The sequence below is a fragment of the Brettanomyces bruxellensis genome, chromosome 3 (genome assembly GCF_011074885.1).
Source record: "Brettanomyces bruxellensis chromosome 3, complete sequence".
NCBI classification, from domain to species: Eukaryota; Fungi; Ascomycota; class Pichiomycetes; order Pichiales; family Pichiaceae; genus Brettanomyces; species Brettanomyces bruxellensis.
The window spans coordinates 264,201-288,504 of record NC_054684.1 but is presented as its reverse complement, the minus strand read 5'-3'; the positions used below and the strand labels follow the sequence as shown (position 1 = coordinate 288,504).

General features: G+C 36.6%; 12 protein-coding genes across 12 annotated transcripts; 8 read left to right on the top strand and 4 right to left on the bottom strand.

Annotated features, from left to right (window-relative positions):
• Positions 1-263: 263 nt before the first annotated feature.
• PCT1 (choline-phosphate cytidylyltransferase) lies at positions 264-1,481 on the top strand (the record flags this gene model as incomplete). The annotated part of the gene is made up of 1 exon (XM_041278680.1): positions 264-1,481. The coding sequence occupies one exon, from the start codon at positions 264-266 to the stop codon at positions 1,479-1,481; it is 1,218 nt and encodes a 405-aa protein (XP_041134875.1).
• A 210-nt stretch (positions 1,482-1,691) lies between these two features.
• On the top strand, positions 1,692-2,147 carry BRETT_000106 (uncharacterized protein; the record flags this gene model as incomplete). The annotated part of the gene is made up of 1 exon (XM_041278679.1): positions 1,692-2,147. One exon carries the CDS (start codon positions 1,692-1,694, stop codon positions 2,145-2,147), a length of 456 nt encoding a protein of 151 aa, XP_041134874.1.
• Positions 2,148-2,247: 100 nt separating this feature from the next.
• On the bottom strand, positions 2,248-5,664 carry BRETT_000105 (uncharacterized protein; the record flags this gene model as incomplete). The annotated part of the gene is made up of 1 exon (XM_041278678.1): positions 2,248-5,664. The coding sequence occupies one exon, from the start codon at positions 5,662-5,664 to the stop codon at positions 2,248-2,250; it is 3,417 nt and encodes a 1,138-aa protein (XP_041134873.1).
• Positions 5,665-6,071: 407 nt separating this feature from the next.
• On the top strand, positions 6,072-6,794 carry BRETT_000104 (uncharacterized protein; the record flags this gene model as incomplete). Its single annotated transcript, XM_041278677.1, has 1 exon — positions 6,072-6,794. One exon carries the CDS (start codon positions 6,072-6,074, stop codon positions 6,792-6,794), a length of 723 nt encoding a protein of 240 aa, XP_041134872.1.
• A 1,397-nt stretch (positions 6,795-8,191) lies between these two features.
• BRETT_000103 (uncharacterized protein) lies at positions 8,192-9,955 on the top strand (the record flags this gene model as incomplete). Its single annotated transcript, XM_041278676.1, has 1 exon — positions 8,192-9,955. One exon carries the CDS (start codon positions 8,192-8,194, stop codon positions 9,953-9,955), a length of 1,764 nt encoding a protein of 587 aa, XP_041134871.1.
• Positions 9,956-10,453: 498 nt separating this feature from the next.
• BRETT_000102 (uncharacterized protein) lies at positions 10,454-11,380 on the top strand (the record flags this gene model as incomplete). Its single annotated transcript, XM_041278675.1, has 1 exon — positions 10,454-11,380. One exon carries the CDS (start codon positions 10,454-10,456, stop codon positions 11,378-11,380), a length of 927 nt encoding a protein of 308 aa, XP_041134870.1.
• Positions 11,381-11,388: 8 nt separating this feature from the next.
• Positions 11,389-12,648, bottom strand: BRETT_000101 (uncharacterized protein; the record flags this gene model as incomplete). The annotated part of the gene is made up of 1 exon (XM_041278674.1): positions 11,389-12,648. The coding sequence occupies one exon, from the start codon at positions 12,646-12,648 to the stop codon at positions 11,389-11,391; it is 1,260 nt and encodes a 419-aa protein (XP_041134869.1).
• A 375-nt stretch (positions 12,649-13,023) lies between these two features.
• BRETT_000100 (uncharacterized protein) lies at positions 13,024-15,186 on the bottom strand (the record flags this gene model as incomplete). The annotated part of the gene is made up of 1 exon (XM_041278673.1): positions 13,024-15,186. One exon carries the CDS (start codon positions 15,184-15,186, stop codon positions 13,024-13,026), a length of 2,163 nt encoding a protein of 720 aa, XP_041134868.1.
• Positions 15,187-16,090: 904 nt separating this feature from the next.
• Positions 16,091-18,334, top strand: BRETT_000099 (uncharacterized protein; the record flags this gene model as incomplete). Its single annotated transcript, XM_041278672.1, has 1 exon — positions 16,091-18,334. One exon carries the CDS (start codon positions 16,091-16,093, stop codon positions 18,332-18,334), a length of 2,244 nt encoding a protein of 747 aa, XP_041134867.1.
• A 76-nt stretch (positions 18,335-18,410) lies between these two features.
• BRETT_000098 (uncharacterized protein) lies at positions 18,411-19,241 on the bottom strand (the record flags this gene model as incomplete). Its single annotated transcript, XM_041278671.1, has 1 exon — positions 18,411-19,241. The coding sequence occupies one exon, from the start codon at positions 19,239-19,241 to the stop codon at positions 18,411-18,413; it is 831 nt and encodes a 276-aa protein (XP_041134866.1).
• A 979-nt stretch (positions 19,242-20,220) lies between these two features.
• Positions 20,221-22,134, top strand: BRETT_000097 (uncharacterized protein; the record flags this gene model as incomplete). Its single annotated transcript, XM_041278670.1, has 1 exon — positions 20,221-22,134. One exon carries the CDS (start codon positions 20,221-20,223, stop codon positions 22,132-22,134), a length of 1,914 nt encoding a protein of 637 aa, XP_041134865.1.
• Positions 22,135-22,819: 685 nt separating this feature from the next.
• Positions 22,820-24,136, top strand: BRETT_000096 (uncharacterized protein; the record flags this gene model as incomplete). Its single annotated transcript, XM_041278669.1, has 1 exon — positions 22,820-24,136. One exon carries the CDS (start codon positions 22,820-22,822, stop codon positions 24,134-24,136), a length of 1,317 nt encoding a protein of 438 aa, XP_041134864.1.
• Positions 24,137-24,304: the final 168 nt, after the last annotated feature.

Sequence of the window (24,304 nt, the reverse complement as noted above, 5' to 3'; positions counted from 1 at the left end):
CAGCACTCACCCCTTCCATTTCTTACTCCCATATATTTTAAAGGCTGCTCTTTTATATTTTGATATACGTATCTAGATTTAAAATCAAGACCGAACATCTTCTAATTATACTGTTTATATTTCTTACAAACAGCACATCGACCTAAAATTTTCGTGGAATATCTTTACGGCGCCTGTTCGTATAACTTTTTTTTTGATTGGAACGTTAGGAAACATAAATAAATATTGCATTTCATTTCGATTGAACATTCAGGGGACAAAAAATGATAAAAAAGGAGCTTGAACAAACAACTGTTAAGCGAGGTATTAAAAGAGGTAGAGATTCGGGGGAAAGGGAAACCCAGAAAAATGACGGCAAGATGACAGTGACTAGCACGAGAAAGAAACAAAAGTTATTAAATGCTGAGGGAAAGAAAACAGACAAGGGCTTAACATTTGAGGAACAGGAAAAGAAATATGATGATGAGTTACCTGCGAAGTACAGAAAATTTAGACCGAAAGGTTATCGTTTAAATGTACCACCAACTGATCGGCCAGTGAGAGTTTATGCAGATGGAGTATTTGATCTGTTTCATCTTGGACATATGAGGCAATTGGAGCAATGCAAGAAGGCATTTCCAAACGTTCAGTTGATAGTGGGAATACCTAATGATAAAGAAACACACTCTAGGAAGGGATTGACTGTATTAACCGATAAGCAGAGATATGAAACTGTTAGACATTGCAAATGGGTGGATGAAGTTGTTGAGAATGCACCTTGGATTATCACCATGGACTTCGTAAAGAAGCATCATATTGACTATTGTGCTCATGATGATATTCCTTATGTTGCAGATGGAATTGAAGATATTTATAAGCCAATGAAGAAAGCTGGAATGTTTGTGGCAACACAGAGGACGGAAGGGATATCCACATCTGATATCATTACTAAGATAATCAGAGACTACGACAAGTATTTGATGAGAAATTTTGCACGTGGGGCCACCAGAAAGGAATTGAATGTTTCCTGGTTGAAAAAGAACGAACTTGACTTAAAGAAGCAGGTTGGTGAATTCAGGAAATCATGGAGGAACTATAATGATAGCATAAAATACAAGTCTAAGGATTTGTATACTTTAGTTCGTGAGGCATTAAGAAAAAACACACATAGAGCTCGCAATATCAGCAAAGGAAATGCACCAATTGATAAATTTGCGTTGAAATACAACGCAAATGGGCTCTCCAGGACATCGTCTCATCGCAGTTTACTGGATAATTTGAAGGATTGGGTTGGTATCGACCCATCTAGAAATAAAAATATGGATGACTATGATGTATTTTTGGATGATAGTGAGGCTACACCAGATCCAGAATCAGGAGATGAAAAGATCCCAACATTAACGGTGAGGAGAAAGAGAAGGCCATCCATGAATAGACACTCCAGAATTTCTCCTAGAAAGAGAATGGGCCTAAGGAAAATGGCAAGAGAAGGCAGAATTTGACCTGAGTATCTATATAAAAAGTCTGACAGAGAAAACTATAATGAATAGAGAGAGAACTTTAAGTTTAGTGTACTATAGTTATTTTATCTAAAAAAATATTTTTTTTCCGCAGCTGTTTACACGTTCATTTAACACTTTCATGTCTAACTATTAACGAATCGGACGTCATACTTGATTGATGCTTCAATACAATTATATGTAATATGGAACATGGCATTTACTGTTGCGGACCTGAAATATATTGAACCTTCAGTTTTGAGAGAATGGATATTGAAAAGGGACGAAAAGTTTCCTTTTTTAATCATAGATGTTAGAGATTCAGATTACGTCGGAGGACATATTAAGGGATCCAAGAATATCCCATCGGCTCAAGTAAAACATGAACTACCAAACATATATGATACTTTGAAAGAGATTAACTGCAAAAGCATCGTTTTTCACTGTACGCTGAGTCAACAAAGAGGTCCCTCTAGTGCTATGATGCTTTTAAGATATTTAAACGCAGTTATCGAGAGTTCTAAATCGTCATCGGATGAAATAAAGTTTGCGAAAAGTATTAATGTATATGTTCTAAGGGGTGGATTTGCAAGATGGCAAAATATATATGGAGGTGATGAAGAGCTAACAGAAGATTATGACAAAAAGTTTTGGACCAATGAATTCTGAATGAGTTTTGATTTGAGACTTGTCTCATGATTTCTAATCCGTTTCTTTTTTTACATTTTCTTCCATTTCATTATAGTTTGCTTATTCATCTACAAAAGTATCAATGTTGCCCTTTACTTTCAGCTTGACGCTCATCATACGACGCCTTCAATTTATTAGTGGCCTCAGTGAGTCTTTTTCCCATCATGATTTTCCTTCTTTTTCTTACCAGTTCGGCTGGGAAGAACTCTTCAATAATTTTCTGTGGCTTGTTCATACTCTTTATTATTGGAATAAGAATCTGATCAATCTTATCTTGTGTCCATCCCACATTGAACATCAAGAATGTTCTTAGTTTGTCCAAATTCGGATAACCCCATTGAAACTTTGTTTTATCATGATCAACTTCTGGATGTAAGTATGCATTGATCACTGCAGGATCAGGGAAATCGCGTCCTAAAAACAAATCAGCCTTACTCATTTGCTTTCTGATCTTTCTCCTCATCTTGTTATCATTACTTTTATCAATTTTACCCCCTTGATATTCAAGCCACCAGTTGCGAAAGGTCACAAGATCACCAAATTCGGATAATATTTCGACAGCGGTGACTTTACCAACACCTTTCAACCCCGATGTGTAATCACTTCCAAGCATTAGGGCCAGATCTATCATCTGCTTTCTGGTTAACCCCATATCCATAGCAATATCCTCCAACTGGTAACATTCAACAAAATTTTTTTCATTGAACATGTTTTTGTATATTATACTTCCTCCAAATAAAAAGCAATCAGAATCATCTGTAACTATACCATCAACCAATTTAAGTCCGAAAAGTTCTGCACATTGCGCTTCTGCCTCCATAGGTGCAGTTATAAATGGAATTCCAAATCTCGAAAGTAAATCCTGAACATCTAATATCATACTTGTTGACACTTCATCTGAATCACGCTTCTGCTTCTTTAACTTTTCTTGGAGCTTTATTTCTTCATCCATAGTCCATTTAGAGCCGCTATTTTGTCTAGGAGCGACATTCTGTGAAATAGTGTCCACAAATTGACCATATGTCTCTTCTTCTTTCTTTAAATTTTGATTTAAAATTTCTTCTTCTTCTTCAGAAAACTCATAGCTATCTTCAAGCCCCTGCTTAGCACCATTTGATCTAGACAAAGGGTTCGCCACCAAATCATCTGGAATTTGTTCAGCAGTTCTGCTCTTTTGTACTTGGGCGTTACCGCTAACCTGGACCGCAGATTCTTTAGGACTTTCTTGAGTGGCTGGAGAATCATACTCATCAGAATCCCGAATATATATCACCTCAGCCTTTTCTTTCGGCTTATTGGCATCATCTAAAATAAGCGGATCAGACACCTCATCCTTGGCGGATAAAAGGTCTTCCACTTCCGAAAACTTTACTATTCCCGCTTTCTCGTCTTCTGTTTTCTCATTTAGTGCATTGTTAACACCGATATCTGATTTAAATCTTTCTTCAGGAGTTTGATTGACCTCTGTGTTATTAAACCAGTCCGGAAGTTTGGCAGGTATTTTGCTGTCATTCTTCGGTTTAGAAGAGACCTCGGCATTCTTTGCTGCAAATCCTTTTGGTGAATTTGAATCACTGCTAACCTTTTCTGCCGTTATGTTATCGTGAGTTTTCTTTTTTTTATGAATTTGAGGTACATTTCCTTTCTGCAACAACGAGCCACCTGTGTTAAAAGTTGGAAGTTTCAAAGTCTTACTAAGTGCTTCTTTAGTAAGAATGATAGGTGGCTGGTCAGTATCTCGTGCTGTAACGATATTTGAATCAGCTTTATCATTTGATTTCTGCTGCATGCTACGATAATCCTTCTTCGAAAGCTCAATTGCTTGTCTGAGTTCATCTTCTTCCATACTGTGCAATTCATCCTCATCTGTCGGAAAACTTTCAGTATCTTGCTGTATTATGGGTGGTACAGTCATGGTGGCATTATTTTTATTATTTCTTTCCGCATACTCGTAAAGGGACTTAATCTTATCCATTATAGGATCTGGCGTATTCCGTTCTTTATTTTTTGATTGCTCGACAAAAAGAGTATTATCGGAATGAATTGACGGGTCCATAAATGCTGTTACAGCCTCATGGTGTTGAGGCTTATTTTCTCTTAGAGAAATGGTAGGCAATCCGGATTTATTCATCTCAATGGGGAATGAAGACGTTTTCTTATCCAAGCTTAGATCCTCCCACTGTACCGAATCATCATCGTTATCGTCATCGTCATCGTCATCGCTATCATTTTTATTATCATTATTCTCACTATAAGTAATGCTCCCAGGAGATTTCTTATCCAGTTTCTTTTCATTACCAACTTTATTTGAGTCATCTGTGTCTGGCCAATAATCAAGAGAATCTATCTCGTTGCCAGAATCATTATTATCAGGCTCAAAATTATCTAAAAACTCATCCTCAGATTGGAAACTTTCCTTGTCATCTTCTGTTTCATTTTCATCACTTATCTTGATAGGCTTTTCGACAGTTCTACCTTCATCCTCGTTCTCCTTTGTAATTGACAGTACATAACCACCCTCTGTTCGTTTTAACTTGTATTCCCTATTTTTCTCGCCAGCAACCCTCCTTGAAATATCATCAAAACTGTCTTTATCCATTCCAGAAGCGTTCATCAATCTTTGGGTATAATAGTTACGCTTTTGCACCATTTGAATTTGAAATTTACTGAACTCCATGCTATTAGGGAAAAGAGCCTCCAACTGGTCTTTAGTATATCCCATTCTTAACCTCGACCGTAACCTTAAATGTGAAAGAATGATATACTGCGTTGATAATGGTAGCTTATCAAATTGACTAGACTCCGGATCTATATTATCTAGGTTTACATCACCGAGACCGTCCTTTATATTTTGTGTTAAACGATCATACTCGTAATCAGTAACCATACGTTCATCATTCTTGTCAATGTCGAACTTCTCTAGCCTTGGCAAGTCATAGTCATCCTGTTTTCCAAAAAATTTACTTTCCCTTTCCTTCTTCTTCGGTTCCTGTCCTCCAGATTGCGAAATATGTGCTGATTTTAGATAGTTGTTATCATCGTAGTACTCTTCGAATTGAAGATTTTCGATAGGAACCTCTCGTTTTGTAGCAAAAACTTGCTTATGAGATATTATCGCTCTATCACCTTCATTCTCGGCCTCCGCTCTATGTTGTAACTGCTTTGCTAGTAAACGTTGGGCCGTTTTCTCCACATTTTCTTTTTGATCTTGGCGTCGCTCTTTCCTCTTTCGTATGGTTTGCTTTTTAAGTGCAGGGACACCACCATCAAAAACAAAGACAGGTCTTATGCCAAAGTATAGAAGTTTGCATATTCGTCGAAAGAATCCGACTATATGCGCATTCTTTAACGTATTTCCATTTTTATCTCTTACAGCCTTTAAAAACTGGTAAATCCAAATGGACGCATCAATGGCCAATCTTTTACTTCTAAGAGCTTCCAAACGCACAGGCCTAGCTGTAGGTCCAACAATATCCCATAATTCATGAACACCCATTATTAGGAAATAAATGTAGGATGATAATTTGAACTCTTAAAATCAAGAACCATCTTATCTTTATTAGTGTGGCGGGCAAGATAAACCGTTGCCATCTTGATTCGAAATTGATAGATAGTATTGACGCGTCGATATACTAATTTTTTTTTCTGTTCTTTCATGTCTTTCCGGATTAGTATTCTTGGCGCTTATTGAAGCTCGGTTTTCAAAAGGGGAAACTTTGCATCTTGTATATCGATTTACATATAAGGTTAAACAATTCTCACGCAAGTCCTTATCATTAAAAAATTACCTTCTTTACTTTTTGCTTTTGAATATGCATTGGGAATAAACTAGGCAGGGAAAGTGTATTTCTAAAAAGAAAGAGCATTAAAATCCTTGAAAATACCCACCAGATAAACTTTTCAATGAAACCGGATTTAGGAATTTTATTCATGACAAGAAGGCACAATAAGATGAGAAAACAGCAAAATATTGAAACACATGCAAAAAGATCAAAACTTGCTTTAAATACTTTAGATAGCCAAAGTATTAGAGCGATGAACGCGAATGTTTCCTCTGTCTTGAGTTCAAAAGTTTTACCAGACAGAATGATTTCAGATGAAGAAATACTCCCAGAATCCATCAATCCTCAAATTTTGATAAATTCTTCAAAGTTAAATTCCAAAAACTGCACTTTGTTTAGCCCTTTAGCTCAATCTCAGTCATCCACCGTTGGGTTTCCAAAGACCTTTAATCCAAGAAAGGAAGCAAATATGGACCACAAGGAAAAAGTCGGTCAATGGATAATGACCGTTCCAATATATCCTAGTACTGTAAAGGATATTTGGTTTAACGGATGCTACTCATCCTTAGATCCGCTGACTGACCAGGCGGTTGATTTTTTAAACGAAACCTATGACTTTTCAGATTTTAAAGATGTAATACAATTTCAATCCCAGCTGATAACGCTACTGACAAACAAACTTTACTGGATAGAACCGGAGCCACAAAAAGATCCAGAGTCAGTTACCGACGGTCCGGCTTTTTTAAATGAATACAATGGAGGAAAGATACATATTGCTGATCACTTTGTATGCCAACAATCTTCAATAAGATTTCCTTTGAACAACTCAGACTACATATCCTAACCTGAAGTTCTCAGAATTATGCTATTCATAAGTTATTGTTATAAAAACTAGATAAGTTTTTATTGCTCTTTTCGATATCTATTAGAAGTAAAAAAAAGAAACTCATTGAGGAGCAGCAAATTGAAAGTTACCGCAAAAGAACACGGATTATCCACGGGAAATATGAAATCCGACAACGATTTTGGAAGAAATATCATGGAAACGAGACAGGGTAGCTGAAAATTTTTTATCTATCTGATCGGCAAGTGCTTCATTTTGCGAAACAGGAAAGTGTTGGGGGACTTAATGCCGTGGAAAATTGATCGAACTGGGCTCGACATCTTCGAATTTAAGGCTGAAAATATACAGCAATAACAATAGAAATATTAATGCATTATGAGAAATGCATTTATGTAGCCTAAGTTTAGAATATTGGATGCACGATATTGGCTGTGAGTTTGAGAATGCACGAAACATTCCGTTCTGATTTTTCAATGACGTTCAAAAAAATAAGAAAATGTATATGCGAGAAAAGGGTAAAAAACCTGAGCGCGCTATTGCAGATAAAATTCATTTATTGTAGCCACCTCTTACTTACCAATCATATCTATACATGCGAAAATTGTAGCTAAAAGTAAGATTATATTTTACGGTAATTTATTTTAGTTTTCAAAGATGATGATTGCTATTAAATATCAGATGCCAATAAAATAAGTCAAACGCACGTATATTATCAACTTTCTTCATGCAGAGCCGACAAAAGTCTCGCCCGAACCTGACAAAATATATGATTAGACGAGAAATAAAAGTACGATTACAAAGACAATAAATATACTTAGGAGCATAAATGCGGCTAACCACTAAAAAATTACAGGGAATTAGAGATAAGCTACCCCAAAGCCGAGAAAATAACAAAAAAAGTAATAAAATGTAGGGCGGCAGACAGGGAAACAATGCAATAAAGTACTATCATAATTCTTTGAGCTTTTGGATATCACCATTCTAAGAAAACTGTTATACATAGAAATCTGGAACTAAGCGCCAACTATTTTGACAACCATTGTATTTTGCAGGTATCATCATACGGAATTCATTTCATGAATTACATTCAATCCAATGTTTGGCTTCACCTGTTTGAACGGTTTCCCGTCAAGGATATTGTTAAATTGAATATATTCATGCCGCCTGTAGATGACACAATAGCATAACTAAGAAAGGATAGAATGCACCTTAAATATGTATATATTATGCGGTGAAGGGTCATGCCAACAATTTTGAAGTCACAAATATATTCTATAAAACAGGACTACATCCATTATTTCTTAAATGTCTGATAGCCAATCCTGTTTTATACAGTGGACATGTAAAATAGAGGTTTCGCTGGTCAAAGTTTTGTAACTTCTTTCAATACTGACGCAATGATTAATGATTTGAGAGGAGATATCAAGCTATTTTCAGAAGCGTCTACGTCCATGGTGGATAATTATCCTCCATCACAGGAAAGCGTTTATCCATTAAGGGGAAAGGCTGAAGTATCAATATGGCAACGATTTAAGAATTCATTCAAATCTGCTGAATACGGAATGGTGGACCGTAATCTTTCCACAATTCAGAAATCTAATCTACGTTCTATAAGGGCTCCATTTCAGCGAAAGCTAAAAAGAAGACATATACAGATGATTGCAATTGGCGGATCTGTTGGTACTGGTTTATTCGTCGGTTCCGGAAGTGCTCTTGCAGTAGGTGGTCCAGCAGCACTTTTGATTGCATGGACTCTAACAGGTGCTATGATGTATTGCACAATTCAAGCATTAGGTGAACTAGCTGCCACATTTCCTGTCAGCGGCTCCTTTATGCAATATAATACAAGATTCATTTCACCAATTTGGGGATTTTGTATGGCATGGGATTATGCTTTGCAATGGTGTGTCACGTTACCATTGGAGTTGGTTGCTGCTTCTTTGACAATAAAATTCTGGAACACGTCTGTCAATTCGGCTTCGTGGGTTGCAATCTTTTACGTAATCATTGCAATAATCAATATGTTTGGAATCAAAGGATTTGGTGAAGCAGAATTTGTGTTTTCCTTATGCAAAATAGTTGCAATAGTTGCTTTTATAATCCTTGGAATTGTTTTGGACTGTGGAGGAGGACCAGATCATGAGTTTATTGGTGGTAAGTTTTGGCATGATCCTGGTGCATTTGCTAATGGCTTTAAGGGTGTTTGCTCGGTGTTTGTTACTGCAGCATTCTCCTTTGCAGGTACCGAATTATGTGGTTTGGCAGCTGCGGAGACAGATAATCCACGGGAAACACTTCCCTCCGCAATTAAACAAGTGTTTTGGAAAATCACCTTATTTTACATTATTTCATTGATTTTGATTGGATTGTTAATTCCTTACAATGATCCCCAACTTTTAAATGGTACATCATCAGTAGATGCTAAGGCCTCGCCATTTGTCATTGCTATTAAAAACCATGGTATTAAGGGACTGCCTTCAGTGTTGAACGCAGTTATTATGATAGCCGTTTTGTCAGTTGGCAACTCCTCTGTTTTTGCCTGCTCTCGAACAATTTGCTGTCTTTCGGAGATGGGAATGGCACCAAAAGTATTTGGATACATTGATCGCATGGGAAGACCGTTGGTTGGAATATTAATTTCTCTAATATTTGGATTGCTTTGCTTTATCGCAGCCTCTCCACAACAGGAAACAGTGTTTACATGGTTATTAGCCTTATCAGGTTTGTCTTGCGTTTTCACGTGGGCATCTATATGTGCCTGTCATTTAAGATTTAGAGCCGCATTGGAACTTCGTGAAAGAAGTGTGGATGAACTAACGTATGTTTCACAATGTGGAAAAATAGGTTCATGGTTTGGCATACTAATGAACTCGTTGATCTTGATTGCTCAATTTTACATTGCTTTATTTCCAATTGGAGAGGAACCAAATGCAGAGGCTTTCTTTGAAGGAATGCTATCAATACCTGTTTTAATAGTCTTCATCGTTTTTTATATTTTTTGGAAAAGGGATTCATTCTTTTATATCAAGACAAGGGATATCGACATCGATACTGGAAGAAGGAACTACGACTTGGGTCACCTTAAACAAGTTATTCTAGAAGAAAAGGCCCACATCAGAAGTAAACCTTTCTATTATAGAATATACAAGTTCTGGTGTTAAGTAAGCGAAAAAAGCATGTACCTGGCTCACAGAAGAATTTAGCAGGATGAAAATACCATTTAGACCCATGCAATTTTTTACGTTTTTGAAGTGTATCTCAAATACATGTATAGAAGAAAATAAAAAAAAGTTAAGAACACAAATTTCAAATAGTGGCTATATCTGAAAGTGATTTCATAAAAGCTTTTTAAAACGTCGAGGTTAGAAACAGAGAAAACACTTGAACATATTCCGGGGTGAAATATGTACGTATTTTTTTTCTTACTATATACCGCCTGCAATGAAGTGAGATCGTAGTGCATATCACAATAGAAAACACTCATGAAAATTATGAGGCCCTCTTGTGCTGAGAAAATCCAAATCCGGAATATTATCTGTGAAAGGCTACTGTTGCCCATTTTTTTTTCAGCTGAACAGAAGTTTGAGGAAATACTATAGCTTGGATCTGAAGTTCTATAACAAATATACATCCAAGTTTTTGATACGAAAGAAGTGAAAATGTCTGCCTCAATTGCATCCGGACCTGTTCTACTCAATAGAATATTGACTCTGAGAGAAAATACACCATTTGTTCTAGCCTTAGACACTGCCTTACAGTCATCTTTTAACATAACTAAAGAGTTCATATATAAAACTAGATCCACAAACCTTCCAGTTAAAATTATTTTCGTTTCGTTTGAAACAAAACAAGTACATTTTTCAGTTGATGAATTTATTGATGGTTTAAAGGTACCTTTTGATCAGCTTATAGAGCAGCTAGAGAGAGTTCTATCCAAATACGAAAATGCTCAAAAATTAATTATATTTGACTCGTTCAACTATTTGAAGACAGTACAACAAGTTACCATTTTAATACACAAATTGATGAGATCAACAACCACCGTATATGGCACTTTTCATCTAGATATCTCCACAACAAGAAACCTTGGGTCTCCAAATGGGCCGACAATTTTAAAGCTATTGCGATACGTGGCGACATCAATCTTAGAATTAATACCAGCCGGTATTAGAAATAAAAAGCCAGATGATTTGTACGACATGATATTTGGGATGGATATGCCGGTAGGCGAATGCAATAGAAAAGATTTTAAATGTACATTAATATATAGACGGAAATCTGGCAGAGCAATGACATATCAGATATTAGTGGATTCAAAAGAGCATACATATAAACAGGCTGAGAGCAGAAGTGACAATATGCAATCAAAATCTCAAAACGATGGAGATGAGCTCCTTAACAATCTTACAACATTTAATCTATCAACAACCAGGGAGCAAAGGGTAGCAAAGGAGAGGGTTGAGTTACCATTTATAGAAGCACAAAAAAATATAGGATCAATAGCAGGGTCAACTGTTTACGAATTTGACAAGGATGACGACTATGATGATGATGACGTCGACAATCCGTATGAGGATCCAATGTGAAATACTGTCTATATTTGGTTTGTGCTTTTGGTCGCCTTTTCTGGGGTTGCTTCGCTTTTCTTCTTTTTCTGTGAAGACCATATACCCGGTATTCTAATTAAGTGAAATCGCGGCTCGATGTAACGGTCGATCAACCATTTGCGAAGGGCATTTTCTATTATAGACCTAATTCTTGGCATATCCTCCAATTTTGCCTTAGATCCGATCAGTGACTTAATGTCAAATTCTAGCCGGAAATCTGGCGCGAATGAAAATATGACTGCTGTTTTTCTCTCTTCACTCGACACTCCAGCAGAGTCAATCTCACTAATCTCGTGAATTTGTGATAACAGTTCCTGTTGTTTTTCTGCTTGGGTCAGCTTCACTTTATCTTTAGGAAGTATAGAATTATCCGATATAGAGACAAGTGAAAGCGTTAGACAACCACTAAATCTCACTATTGAAACTTTTAGCTGAACAGGAAGGCTTGCTGTCATTGGTTTAGGGCTATTAATTAAAAAACTGGTTTCAGCCGCTAAAGTTAAAGTATCACTCACATCAACATCTATTTTTGCTTGAATTCTCCCATTCGAGTTGATTATCCTGCAGTTACTTAATATAGGGAAATCGTTTCCTATATTCACCTCCGTTATGTTTATTTTATCTGTGTATTCGGCGAGACTTGAGTCGTTGAAGGCTTTGTCCAAAGAATGATATATATTATCCTTGATTAAAGCTTCCCTTCTTACTTGCATGATAAATTGAGCTAAGAGCACATTAAACCAATCAAGTGATTCCGGTTGATGATTATCAACATCGTAATATGTTTTTTCCAATATACTGTTAATAATATTTTGAAAAGTATCTCCCAACCCTTTTATTTCCTTTTGATAAGTTACTGAGCCAAATCCCGATATCTTCGGGTGAACACGCTTTTTATCTGAATTAGCAGGTTCAGCTTCGGAAAAGATGAAAAACCTTATAAAAATAACTATTATTATGATAACAGATAATTGTCCAAGCATAAAACCTCTTGTAAAACTCTTTGAGGAATGGTCAACAGCAGGGGTGTATGTAACAACATCCTTAGAACCTGATGGTAGACCAGACTTTAAATTTGAAAGTACATCGGGATTCAAACTGAGTGTGTAAGGTTCTTCACGCTGCATATTTTGAAGTAAACTGGATAAATATTTCTCCACATCCGAGTAGGTAGGAGGCGGCACATCCCTAGTTTTCTTTGGAATTACCGATGATGACTCCAAAATTCCTTTGGTCGAATCAGTCATCTCAAATAACTAAGTTGTGATCGACTAAATTTGCAAGGAAAGTTTGGAGTTATACAACCTAGACGAATATCATCATCTACACAGCCGAATATAATGCTAGTAATAAAATGAAGAAAAATTCCGGGGGTAAAAAAGCGTAGTAAAAAAAAAGAAGCATTAAAATAATAGGAGACTATTTAGACGCGCTCTAACCACAAAAACATCCTCTGATAGATATAATTGATCGATACACCTGCACATGAAAGTCATCAAGTTCGAGAAACTAGCAGGTGTTTACACACAATTTGGAGTATACTTGATAATGGTTTATTAAAAGTAAAAATTTTTGGAAACAGCAAAACGCAAATGAAATCTTTTCTCTATAAGGGTCCACATCTAATAAAGATATCTAAACAAGAAATTAATGAGCACAGCAATCACAATAGCAGCACAAAGTGCATCTGGACCAAATTTGTCATCATATCTAGCAGCTCTTTTCCTTCTCACATTTATGACTCTCCATATATACATACCGGTTGAGTACATGACAGTCATAACAGCCAAAAGGTAGAAGCAGGTGGATGTTATGAACGAAACAAGATCACCGTAATTCATTAAAGTCTGGCCAGTGGCGGCAAATATCAACGAAATAGAAAGCCAGGATAAATATGTTCTTTCGGTGGCGAAGTAGACTTTTGGTTCAACACGGACTGGAACAGCAATTTTCTTTCCTGGAGGGGCATGGACACGCGTTTCAAACACCGTTCCTGGCGCAACGGCATTAGGAAATTCCTCATTACCGTAAGCAAAGAAATACCTGTAAACTTTAGACAAATCATCCTTAATCTTTCCGTACAAAGTGTCGCTATGAACTTCTTCTGGCAATTCCTCAATTCTATTATCAGCTTCAGCAATCCTGACAGCACCGTAATTTTGGCTGCTGCCATTCGAAGTCATTGCTTCCTCCTCATCCATATGATTACCACGTGCTCCTAATGTGTCAGGCCCGGTCAATGAAGTGCTTGTCGAATCAGAAATCGTACCTTCATGTCTATGTGTGATACCGTAGTTTTGATCTCTCTTTGGCTTCCGAATATCAACACCCATCTGTGGCAACCAAAATGGAATCAAATCGACCTTCTCAGGTAGAAGTGTGGAACATCCATGTATAAACTTCGAAAACTTAGGAACTGCCTCCACCAAATGAGAAGCCACCATATCCCTGACCCACTGTGGAGGTTCTTGCCCCATCTGCGTCTGTAATTTAACCTCTAAAACAGCGTACGGGAACCGCTCAACATCTTTAGGAGGTAAGTTCTGGAATGGGTAATCAATGCCAATATCCATTCTTCTCCAGTTACCTTTAGTACGATCGATACCATCAAAGTTATCTTCACGAACCATCGTCAAATCTGTATCTAACGATATTCTAACACGAGCGTCTCCAGGAAGTTGGAATGCCGTTCTATGGTAAAAAGTTCTCATAACTGGTCGCAGCTTATCCTTAAGAACCCTATACTGAACTTCTTCAGCCAACCGTTCCAAGGAATCAATTTCAGACTTTGATTTTCTTCCATCTTTTCTCATCTTCTCAAACGCCTGCTTTGCCGTGAACTTACCCCTTAGGAAATCATTAATCTTGGACTCTTTCATCGGGAAACGAGCCTTCACAGATTTCTCACCAGTCCAATCTTCCCTATGAGTTTTTCTTTCAATAAACATGTTATCAACTTCCATATTTCCATACCATCTGATACGTATGGCCTCAGCACCTTCGGTCTTTAAAAGACGACCATAATACAAATCCATGCTCTCATCGTCAAAATAAATTGATGTAATAGCAGAATCATCTTCCTCCCAATCTTTGTTCGGATTAAACACAAGAACAGGTAAATGCTGCAAAATAATCAATTTTAACTCCGTAATATTGTCGGAATGCACCCAATACTTAGTTGTCTGTCTGACGAAGTTTTGTGTTTTTCCTCCTGCAGCTGAATCACCCTTCGTTGGATTTCCCCTGGTTCGAACTAGTTCGTAAAGTTTAGAAAGTCTAACAATCAGCTTGTCTGTATCAGTTTTATAAAAGGGCTTCGAGTCTAACCTTGTCTGATAAATAGGTTTGAGAGTATATTTTGTCTGCTTATCATGCTTTTTCAAAATTTTTTGAAAGCCCGTATAATTGAGCTGTGTGAAGGTATTCAAATCATAAACGTCCGAAATAATATCCCTCAACTCATCCTCCAAATCCTCATAATCTTGTTCAAAATATTCCATTTCCTCTGGTGTGGCATTCCTCGAATTCTCAACGGTCCTGTTGACTAGCTTATCAACATCGGCAATTCTCCTATTAATTTCTTGAGCTTTCAACGTAGTAAACCCATATATCTTGCTTAGTTCTTGTTCCAACTTGTTAACAAAGTCCTCTTCAAGTTTTCCCGACCATCTACGGTCTGTTCTATCTAATCCTCTCTTCAAGAAATGCTTTAGTTCATCATATTGAATATAATAGTAAGCATACTCCTTGATAAGAGATGATCGTAAGGTTTCTCCGAACTTCATTGGTTAGTTTGGGGAAAGAATATTTGATATCCGATTGCTTTAGTCGAAAATTGTTCTGAAGAAGAATTTCAAGTTGTTTCGTAAAAGATTCTTGCAGCCTTTTTAAGAGCATGGTTACTGAAAAAAAGTAAATCGAAAATAAGTTAACACTCCGAGGCTGCAGCATATTTTTTTTTATTATGGTCGGACCACGTGCTCAAAAGAGAGGCCAAAAAAAAAAAAAAATTTACAGCCTTACACGCTCTCAATTGTTGCGGTTCACGCACACACATACTTACAAAAAGTTATAGTGAATAGAAGCAATATAATTCTTCCCATAATAACAGCGCATAATTTGGATTAGCCATCTGTTAGGAATGATCTGCTACAAAGAATATGCGTCCTCAAAGTCCTATTGACAGGGTTCCAAAATTAATTATGTCCGATTGCTGGATATACCGATTTGGGTGCAGATGACAATCTAAAAGTGCTATCTTATTATCCAGAATTTGCTATCTCCATAGATTACATTATGGGCGTAGCGCGGCTTCCAGGATAGTTTCATTCTTCCCTATTTCCTTATTTTCCTAAATCCTTCTCTTTTTTACTCTCCTTTTTCGCGTTTTATTCTTTTTTCCCCTCCCTGCTTTCTTGAACTGTGCTTGCTTTTTTCTTTTATCGTGAGTTTAAAATTCATGCATGAATTTTCAGCCTACCACACAGACCCTTTACGTATTTATGGTTTTAAAAACCTATTTAGTCGCGCGACCGGTTAGAAGCACGCAAAAAAAAATTATCTGGTAGCGTTGTGGGTGTTATCTCAACCGTTCTTAGCACACACTTAACATATCATGATTTGGATTTAAAGTTGGAAACATAATTAAACATTAAGAATAGTATGCTACGATTTTCAACACACAACAGAATGAGAATAAATAGATCTGGTTGGCGTGTATTGAAAATAACCCTTACTTTGGGCTTATCTCTTGGCCTTTTGTATCTTATTGGCCAGAGTTCAATTGTTCTCAGCAAAGTTGGCATTAGTACAGATTCATTGGATGACGGAAACACATTTGGAATCTTATCGAAGAAGTATTTATCTACCATGGTGTCTAAAGAGGAAGTGAACTCTCCTGAGGTGGCGAAAAAAGTTTTGCTATTACGAAAGATTGAAGGACTCATGGTGTCTCCAAATGTGGATTTTGTCATCAGCAAAGATCCGATGGAATTACTATCCAAAAAATATCCAGACCCAGAAAAATTTAAATCTATGGAAAGGCGTGACAAAGCAAAAGTTTACACAGAAGAAATTTTACCTGAAAGCAAATATTACTTTAAGCCATTGTCAGGTGAAATAGCAGCCATTGAAAATGAGGGAGAAAAGTCACAGGAGGAACTTGTCAAGAACTTGGATGAACTCAAAAAAGTATTCACGTTGGAAGAACGCAAGAAATTAGTACTAGATGATGAGTCACTTGCAAAGTACCTGAAAGAAAAAAAAGCAAGTGCGATAGCTTATAGCAGTACATATACCAATAGAGTTAAGACCATGATGTCTCAACTTAGACTTTTTTCCTCGATATTTTTGAAAGGCCAGTTAAATGAAGATGACGAACAAATGAAAGATGCATGCTTTACTGCTGAGCAAAGCCTCTTTCCATGGTTGTCTGGAAAGTTTCCCATTTTCACCAAATTGAATCCGGAGAGGAAATATAAAGAGTACCAGGTTTACCCATTGGGACATGATCCAGAATACATTAAAAAGAAAATGAACAGTAAGGATGAAGAAATTAGAATGATGGAAAATGAAGATGAAGAAATTGATGATTTAGATGACGAAGAAGAGAAAACAATCAACGAAAGTAGGAACACGAGAGATTGTGGCTGCTTCATTAAGACTTTTCAGGCGCGCTTACACGGGAGAGGCATTGTTCTTACTGCTAGTGATGAATATGTTCCTGAATTACTAGGCTTGCTTGCAGTTCTGAGAGCTGAGGAGCCGGATTCCATTCCCATTCAAATATTCTATACCCAGGGTACACTTTCAGACGAGTCTAAGAGGAAAATAATAAAAAGAGCCACAGAAGATGAAAACGGTATAGCAAGTAGACCTATTGCCCCATGGTCTCTAAACAAGCAACCTAGAAAATTAAACATTACTTTCGTTGACGTTACGGGTGCTATTAAATCAGAGTATTTACAGCTTTTTAATGGTTGGGGAAATAAATTGTTGGCTTATTTATACAACTCATTTGAAGAAACAATAATGATGGATACGGACACTGTTCCATTGGGACCATTATCAAATTTCTTTGGTTCTCAAGAATATAGACAAAGCTCCACCGTATTTTTCCGTGATAGAGAAATGCTTTACAAATTAGCTCCCCAGGTTGTTTCCATGTTCAAAGAATGTCAGGTTGGAACTCTGGAGCAGGGTTATTTAAACATAAGACCTAATCAAGGTGACCCGTTGAGATCCAGACTTTTCGACAACTCTCTCAAAGACATGATGGAGTCCGGATTGGTTGTTATTAATAGAAAAGACCACTTTGATGCTGTTATTGCGTCATTTATAATGCAAATGACGGAGCCAATCAAGAATGTTTTCCACGGTGATAAAGAATTCTTTTGGGTGGCCGAGGAACTTATGGGCAATAGATATAGATTTAACAAAAATCCTGCTGGTTCAGCCGGTGTTTTGTCAAAACTTAGTGTCGAGCATCCATGGCATAGAGTTTGCTCTACACATCCAGCACACTTCAGTGATGATACAAAAACATTATTATGGTTGAATTCAGGATTTTTGTACTGCAAACACTCAGAGTCAAGTAAAGATGATGTTGGTGCAGTCGGAAATGAAGGTCTTGATCTCGATAGCATTAAAAAACTCTATGATTCACCATCAGAGATACAGGTTGGGTTAATACCACCACCACCAATCCAAGGCATTGAACCAGATAAAGGGTATCCTTCGAAATTCTGGGAGCAATCACATCGTTGCAATGGATACGTTCGCTGTGCAAATGACGCTGTTGGGGGTCCAAAATATGCAAATGATCAAAGTATTCCAAAGGGTAAATTCATTAAATTTTCTAGCAAGGACATTGAAAAGTTTGACTACTTATCGAAACTTTGGGTTAGATACTCTCAGAATAGAGATGATATGTAATCTTTTATAAAAGAATAACTAATCTATCGCTTTTGATAAACTAATCAAAGTAACCTCTCGTTATACTTCTTGGGTTTCAACCAACCTTCCATATCTCGAGGCCAAGAATTGTGAACTTTTCATCTTCGCTCAATTGCTCGTTTCCAAAAGTATCCACTGGATCTGAAGCTCCATGCAAAAAGCTAGAATCTATCCAAAGTCCAAACTTACCACCCCCGGATCCAATGCTAATAAAATCATGATTTGAGTAAATAATAAAATCATTAATCGAAGTATACGGATAAACCTTGAGCCTGATATTATCCTCCATGACCAGTTGGTTGTCATCATCATCTTTTATCAAATCTCCATCCTTATTGGATACTAATCTTTTGATTTTGTAATGCTCGCTTTTCCATAAAAAGCAGTCCCCATTTCCGTAATAGTACTTGCCATCCTGAGGACGTAAATAGTCATTAACATATGCTCCAAACACACTACCATGGTTGTCCATAACCACAATGAAATATCCTTTTCTTTTTCTCATGTTTTCACCTACCTGAGGTTTACAACGCTCATACAAGGTGTTCAACGATGTCCCATCTTGCTCGATGGAATATCTTAGAGTCCAGCTATGATTTATTTGAAGTACGGATGGAATGTGTTGACGTAAATCCTCTGCCAGTTCATGCGAAAGCAATTGCCGTTTGGTCGACTTCTTATATCCTTTAAGTGTAAGGGGAGTCAATGGCGGCTCCGAATCCCAACTAGAGTCAAAGTCATCCAACGATTGAAATTTTGGTTCATCATGAGAATGGTTCCCCGTAGAAATGTGAGAAATATTATCAGTTAACCGTTTTCTGAGCCGTTGAAGGGGCGATTTAGGTGAAGAATTTGAAGATCTTGATGAAGGTGGTACCTTTGACATCACTTTCAGTGTAACTTATGAAATAGTTAATGCTTTGCTATTAACCAGATAATGTTAAGATTCAATTATATTTTTGGAATAGCGATTTTGAAAACCAACTCTATAAGTATTCAAAGTTCCACACTAGATGATACTAAAATAACAACTTATTAAAGGATCGGGCCGGGCCATCTTATTTTATTTTGCTTTATTATTATTATTTTTTTTTTGTTTCTTCTTTTCATAGCAAATTATTCTTGATCCGTCAATTGCCAAAATAGTGAGCGAGAATGTGGACGCAAGGGTAAAAAAAAAAAAAGGATTTTTTGTAATCCCATCAAATATATCCCTTCGCCTACCCGATAAAACAATATTACAACAAAACCTAACATTTGTTTTATATTAGCCAAAAATAAAGATGACAAGACAAAATTATTCAAATGTAATTGATTTTCTTAACACTGCACAATCAGATACTGCTGCTGGCTCGGTTGGTATATCATTGGAGTCCTTTTTCTCCTCCCTTATTTTCTCTATTACATATTGCCTTTTACAAATCATCATCTTTATATATCTAAAGGATAGATTTGAAAACTTCTATGATCCTTTTGGCAAAATAAAGGATGGATCAGTAGACAATCGATTTTCTTGGCTGTTGAAAATATTATCACTAGAAATAGAAAGTTTTCGTTCCTACGGCTTAGAAGCATATCTTTTTCTTAGATACCTTTTTCTGTTATTGTTCATGTTCCTAATAATGACTTGCTTCACCATCCCAATACTCATTCCAGTTAATTACTTTTGTGGGGCAAGCGAATTAGAACGAAATTGCATATCAGATACTGAGAATCACTCAGCTCAGTATGATATCATTTTTTCTGCGGGTAACACGAAGGGCCTTGACATGATTTCAACGGCAAATATATCTCCGAGACACACAGATAAATACATTCTTCATTTTACCATAACAATAATTATTGTGACATTATTTCATATAATCATGAAGGGTGAAATCAAGTTCTGTATCAAAGAAAAAAACAGGACTATTATAGAACTAATATCGAAAGACAAACTGAAAGACTACTGTTGTACTTTATATGTTCAAAATATCCCTACCAATATTTTCCCGACCACAGGTTCGTTAAAGAGATTTTTCAATCAAGATAAAAATATTGTGGACAACGTTTGGAATATTTATGAGTATAAGGATCTTGAGAGTATGATTTCAAAATTTCATGCGCTAAGAAACAAACTTGAAAGTTTAGAGGTAGAATACCTTCGGTACGAAAACGGATTTTCATCCAAAATAAGGAAGGTCATCTTTACAAATAAACCTTTAGTTTTAAACCTAAATCCAAAATTGATGATCACAATTCCATCACTTTCGGAAAGGGTAGATAGTTTCGAATACTTATGTGACGAAATAAAAAAAATATTAAAGGAAATCGATACAGCCCAAAGAGAACCACTCGAAAGAGAAGACAGAGAATGTGATGATCTTCTGCTAGGAAACACTGCCTTCGTTCATTTTAAAACCCCAATACAGGCTGCCTTTATGCATCAAATTATCTTGAGGGAAAACATCGAGGAAATGAAATGCAAGATTATTTGTTTAAATCCCAAAGATATTATTTGGGATAACATCATGAAAAGAGATGATAGTGTCTCGAGTCAAGCAAGGGAGATAATTATATTTTTGGCTTATTTTGCGGTCACACTATCTTGGGTTTTACCAGTAGCTATGGTCGGTTCAATATCACAATTGCCATACCTCACAGCTTTAATTCCTACTGTGCGTTGGATCAACAAGTTTCCAAAATTTATAAAGGGCTTTATTGCTGGTATACTTCCTTCAATATTGTTGGTATTTTTAACAGGACTGGCTTTACAAATATTTCGTCTTTTGACCAATCATCGTCGAATACTCACAGGATCATCACTTCAGACTCACCTTCAACAATGGATGTTTTTGTTCTTACATTTTCATCTTTTTATAGTCATCACCATATCTTCAGGATTTATTGTCGTCCTAGAGAATCTCGTATACAGACCAACTACCGTGCCATCCATGGTTGCAAAAGACATCCCGAAAGCGTCAAATTTTTTCTTCTCTTTTTTTATTTACAGGGGATTAAATCTTTTGGGCAATGGTCTTCTTCAATTCTATAGATTTATCACCGAAGTTATTATATATCCCAAGGTTAAAGATAGTACACCTCGGAGTATGAATGAACGGGAAAAAGGCTATCAACGTTTTAACCCTAATTGGGGAGAAATATACCCAACCTTTTCGGTCTATGGAAGTATTGGGTTAGTATATTCAGTGATATCACCATTGGTATTACTCTTCTGTTGCATTAATTTTCTTTTGGATTTGATCACATACAGATATCTACTGGCACATGTCTTTAACAAGAATGATAAATGTGACACATATGGAAAGCTTTACCCAATGGCTTGGAGACAACTTTATGCAGGGATATATTCACTTGAAATATTTCTCATGGGATTACTTTTTCTGGTCAAAGATGAGGAAGGAAACAATACTTGTTTTCTGCTTGGCATATTGATGATAATAGTGTTAGGGGCGACAATCTGGGCGCATGTTTCCATTAACAAAAAATATACAAGGAGTATAGAGGCAGTTCCATATGAGACAATGATTGGTCTAATGGATGCTATAGCAAAGAAGTCTAGCACAGAGCTAGAAACTAACGACAAAAAAAAGCTGAGACTTGAATATCTTCACCCCGTGTTCCAATTTAACGCGAAAAACCAGAGAATATGGATTCCAACAGATCCAGTAAAAGCATATAAGATGGAATGCAAAAAAATAAGATCAATGCAACTGGAACCCCAAGTATGCGGATATCAACTAAACCCTAAAGGTAAACTAGAGAAAAGTCCAAATTAAGTATTTCGGAAAGAACATCGAAATCCTATTACCTCAAGTATATATATATATATATATATTTTGCTACTGCTTGTTCCTTTCTTATCCGTTTAAAACTAAAGTATAACTAATATAGACTTCCCTGAATGCAAAACTTTTTTTACTACATTAAACAAAAAAAAGACTTCTCGGGAACATCTCAAATCAATAAAATCATAGGGTAAATAAGAAAGATTACGTTCGCTTTGAGGAAATCCATATTTCAGAATGAAATGGCCACTATTAGATAATGAAAGAGATACACAGATCAAACAAGAATTTATGTTCGATTGATCAGCAGCTTTTGATGTAAACAGTTTTCGCTAAAATAGAAATTCCACGATGAAAACTTGCATTTATCTTATTGTGATTGTGTCATTTCTGTCTGAAAAACTATTATGCGTGGCTTGGAAGACCGCGAGAAAGTGCAGGTGGCTGGTTTTTTTTAACCTTTTCGGTCACACTTATTTTTACTTAGCTATCTTTTCAATTGGCGCTTAGTTTGAAAATATTATTTTAAGCCATTTTTGATATATCTTGTTTGAATACCTTTGATGTATATAAGTATGCCAATTTCACTTAATATGTTAGGAACATGCTTTTCGACAAGCTATTTTCCGAACACTTAGTACTGCAAACCAAGCGTTAATCTGTTAGCTGAACTAAAATGCTCTTTGGAAATACTATATTAAGTTCATCTATTTTAGGATTGTTGACAACAGCTTGGGCAGCTTCAGATGTGCCATCTGCGACTACTAATTATTATAGTGGGAACATTTATGGATATGAAAAAGAGGAAACCCAATCGGCCTCTCAGTCGGCTTCTGCTACATCGTTAGCCTCTTGCAATCCTTTGGAGACTACTTCGTGTTCACCCGATCCAGCCTTGGCTTCCACTATTGAAGATAATTTTAAGAGTTCTAGTTCTCACTATACACCATATAGATTTCCTAGTCGTATTACATACGGTGATGATGGTGTTAATTTCACATTAGCTGAACGTCTTGATAATCCGTCATTGGTTTCCAATGATTATATAATGTTTGGTCGTTTAGAGGTTCAAATGAAATCAGCCAAAGGAAAGGGAGTTATATCCTCCTTCTATCTTCAGAGTGATGACCTTGATGAAATTGACTTGGAGTGGTTTGGTGGGGACGGATCTCAGGTTCAATCCAACTTTTTTTCTAAAGGTAACACCACTACGTACGACCGTGGAGAGTATCACAGCATATCTGATCCTAGGGCTGATTTCCATAATTACACGATCGATTGGACTTCATCAGAATTAAAATGGTATTTTGATGGTGAATTGTTGAGGACATTAAAGAATGATTCTTCATCTGGTTATCCACAGTCTCCTATGAGAATTTACTTTGGCATTTGGGCAGGAGGAGACTATGACAATGGCGAGGGAGTTATTGAATGGGCAGGAGGACTTACTGACTATTCCGAAGCACCATTTGTGATGCAAGTTCAGAATTTGGTTGTCAGTGACTACTCAACTGGATCCGAATACAAATATTCGGGTGATAGTGGTGACTGGACTTCAATTGAAGCAGTTGATGGTAAGGTTATGGGAAGAGAATCTAAAGCTATAAACGAGTTTAATGAAATGGTTTCAGGTGATTCCGCATCAAGTATTAACAGTAGTTCGGATTCTTCTGAGACTCAGAAGTCAACTACATCAGTGATTTCTACAAATAGTGTACAGCATTCATCGGCCTCAAGAACATCTTCTATCGCTGCTGAGGATGCCACGTCCAGTGCTGACTCCTCAACAATTACAGAAAGTGTGTCCAGCAGTACTGAAATAACCGATAACAGCACAACATTAAGTACAATTTATTCTGAACATTCATCGGAAAATGAATCTGGATCCACTACTGTTGCTTCCTCGAAAGCTAGTGCTGATCAAGGTGAAATTGTCCGCCCATTATATTCTTGCGTCGCTGCAATTACCGCCCTCATCTTTGCTATGATTTAAATGATGACTTTTAAGCATCACTATCTTTTTCATAATATTTTTAATGTACTATATATATGACCAACTGAAGCATTTCAAAACTGCATAAATAAAAGGGCTTCTGTATTTGGGTAGATAGGTAGTTCGGTAGTTCCTGAATGAAAGATAAAATATGGGAACAAAAAAAAA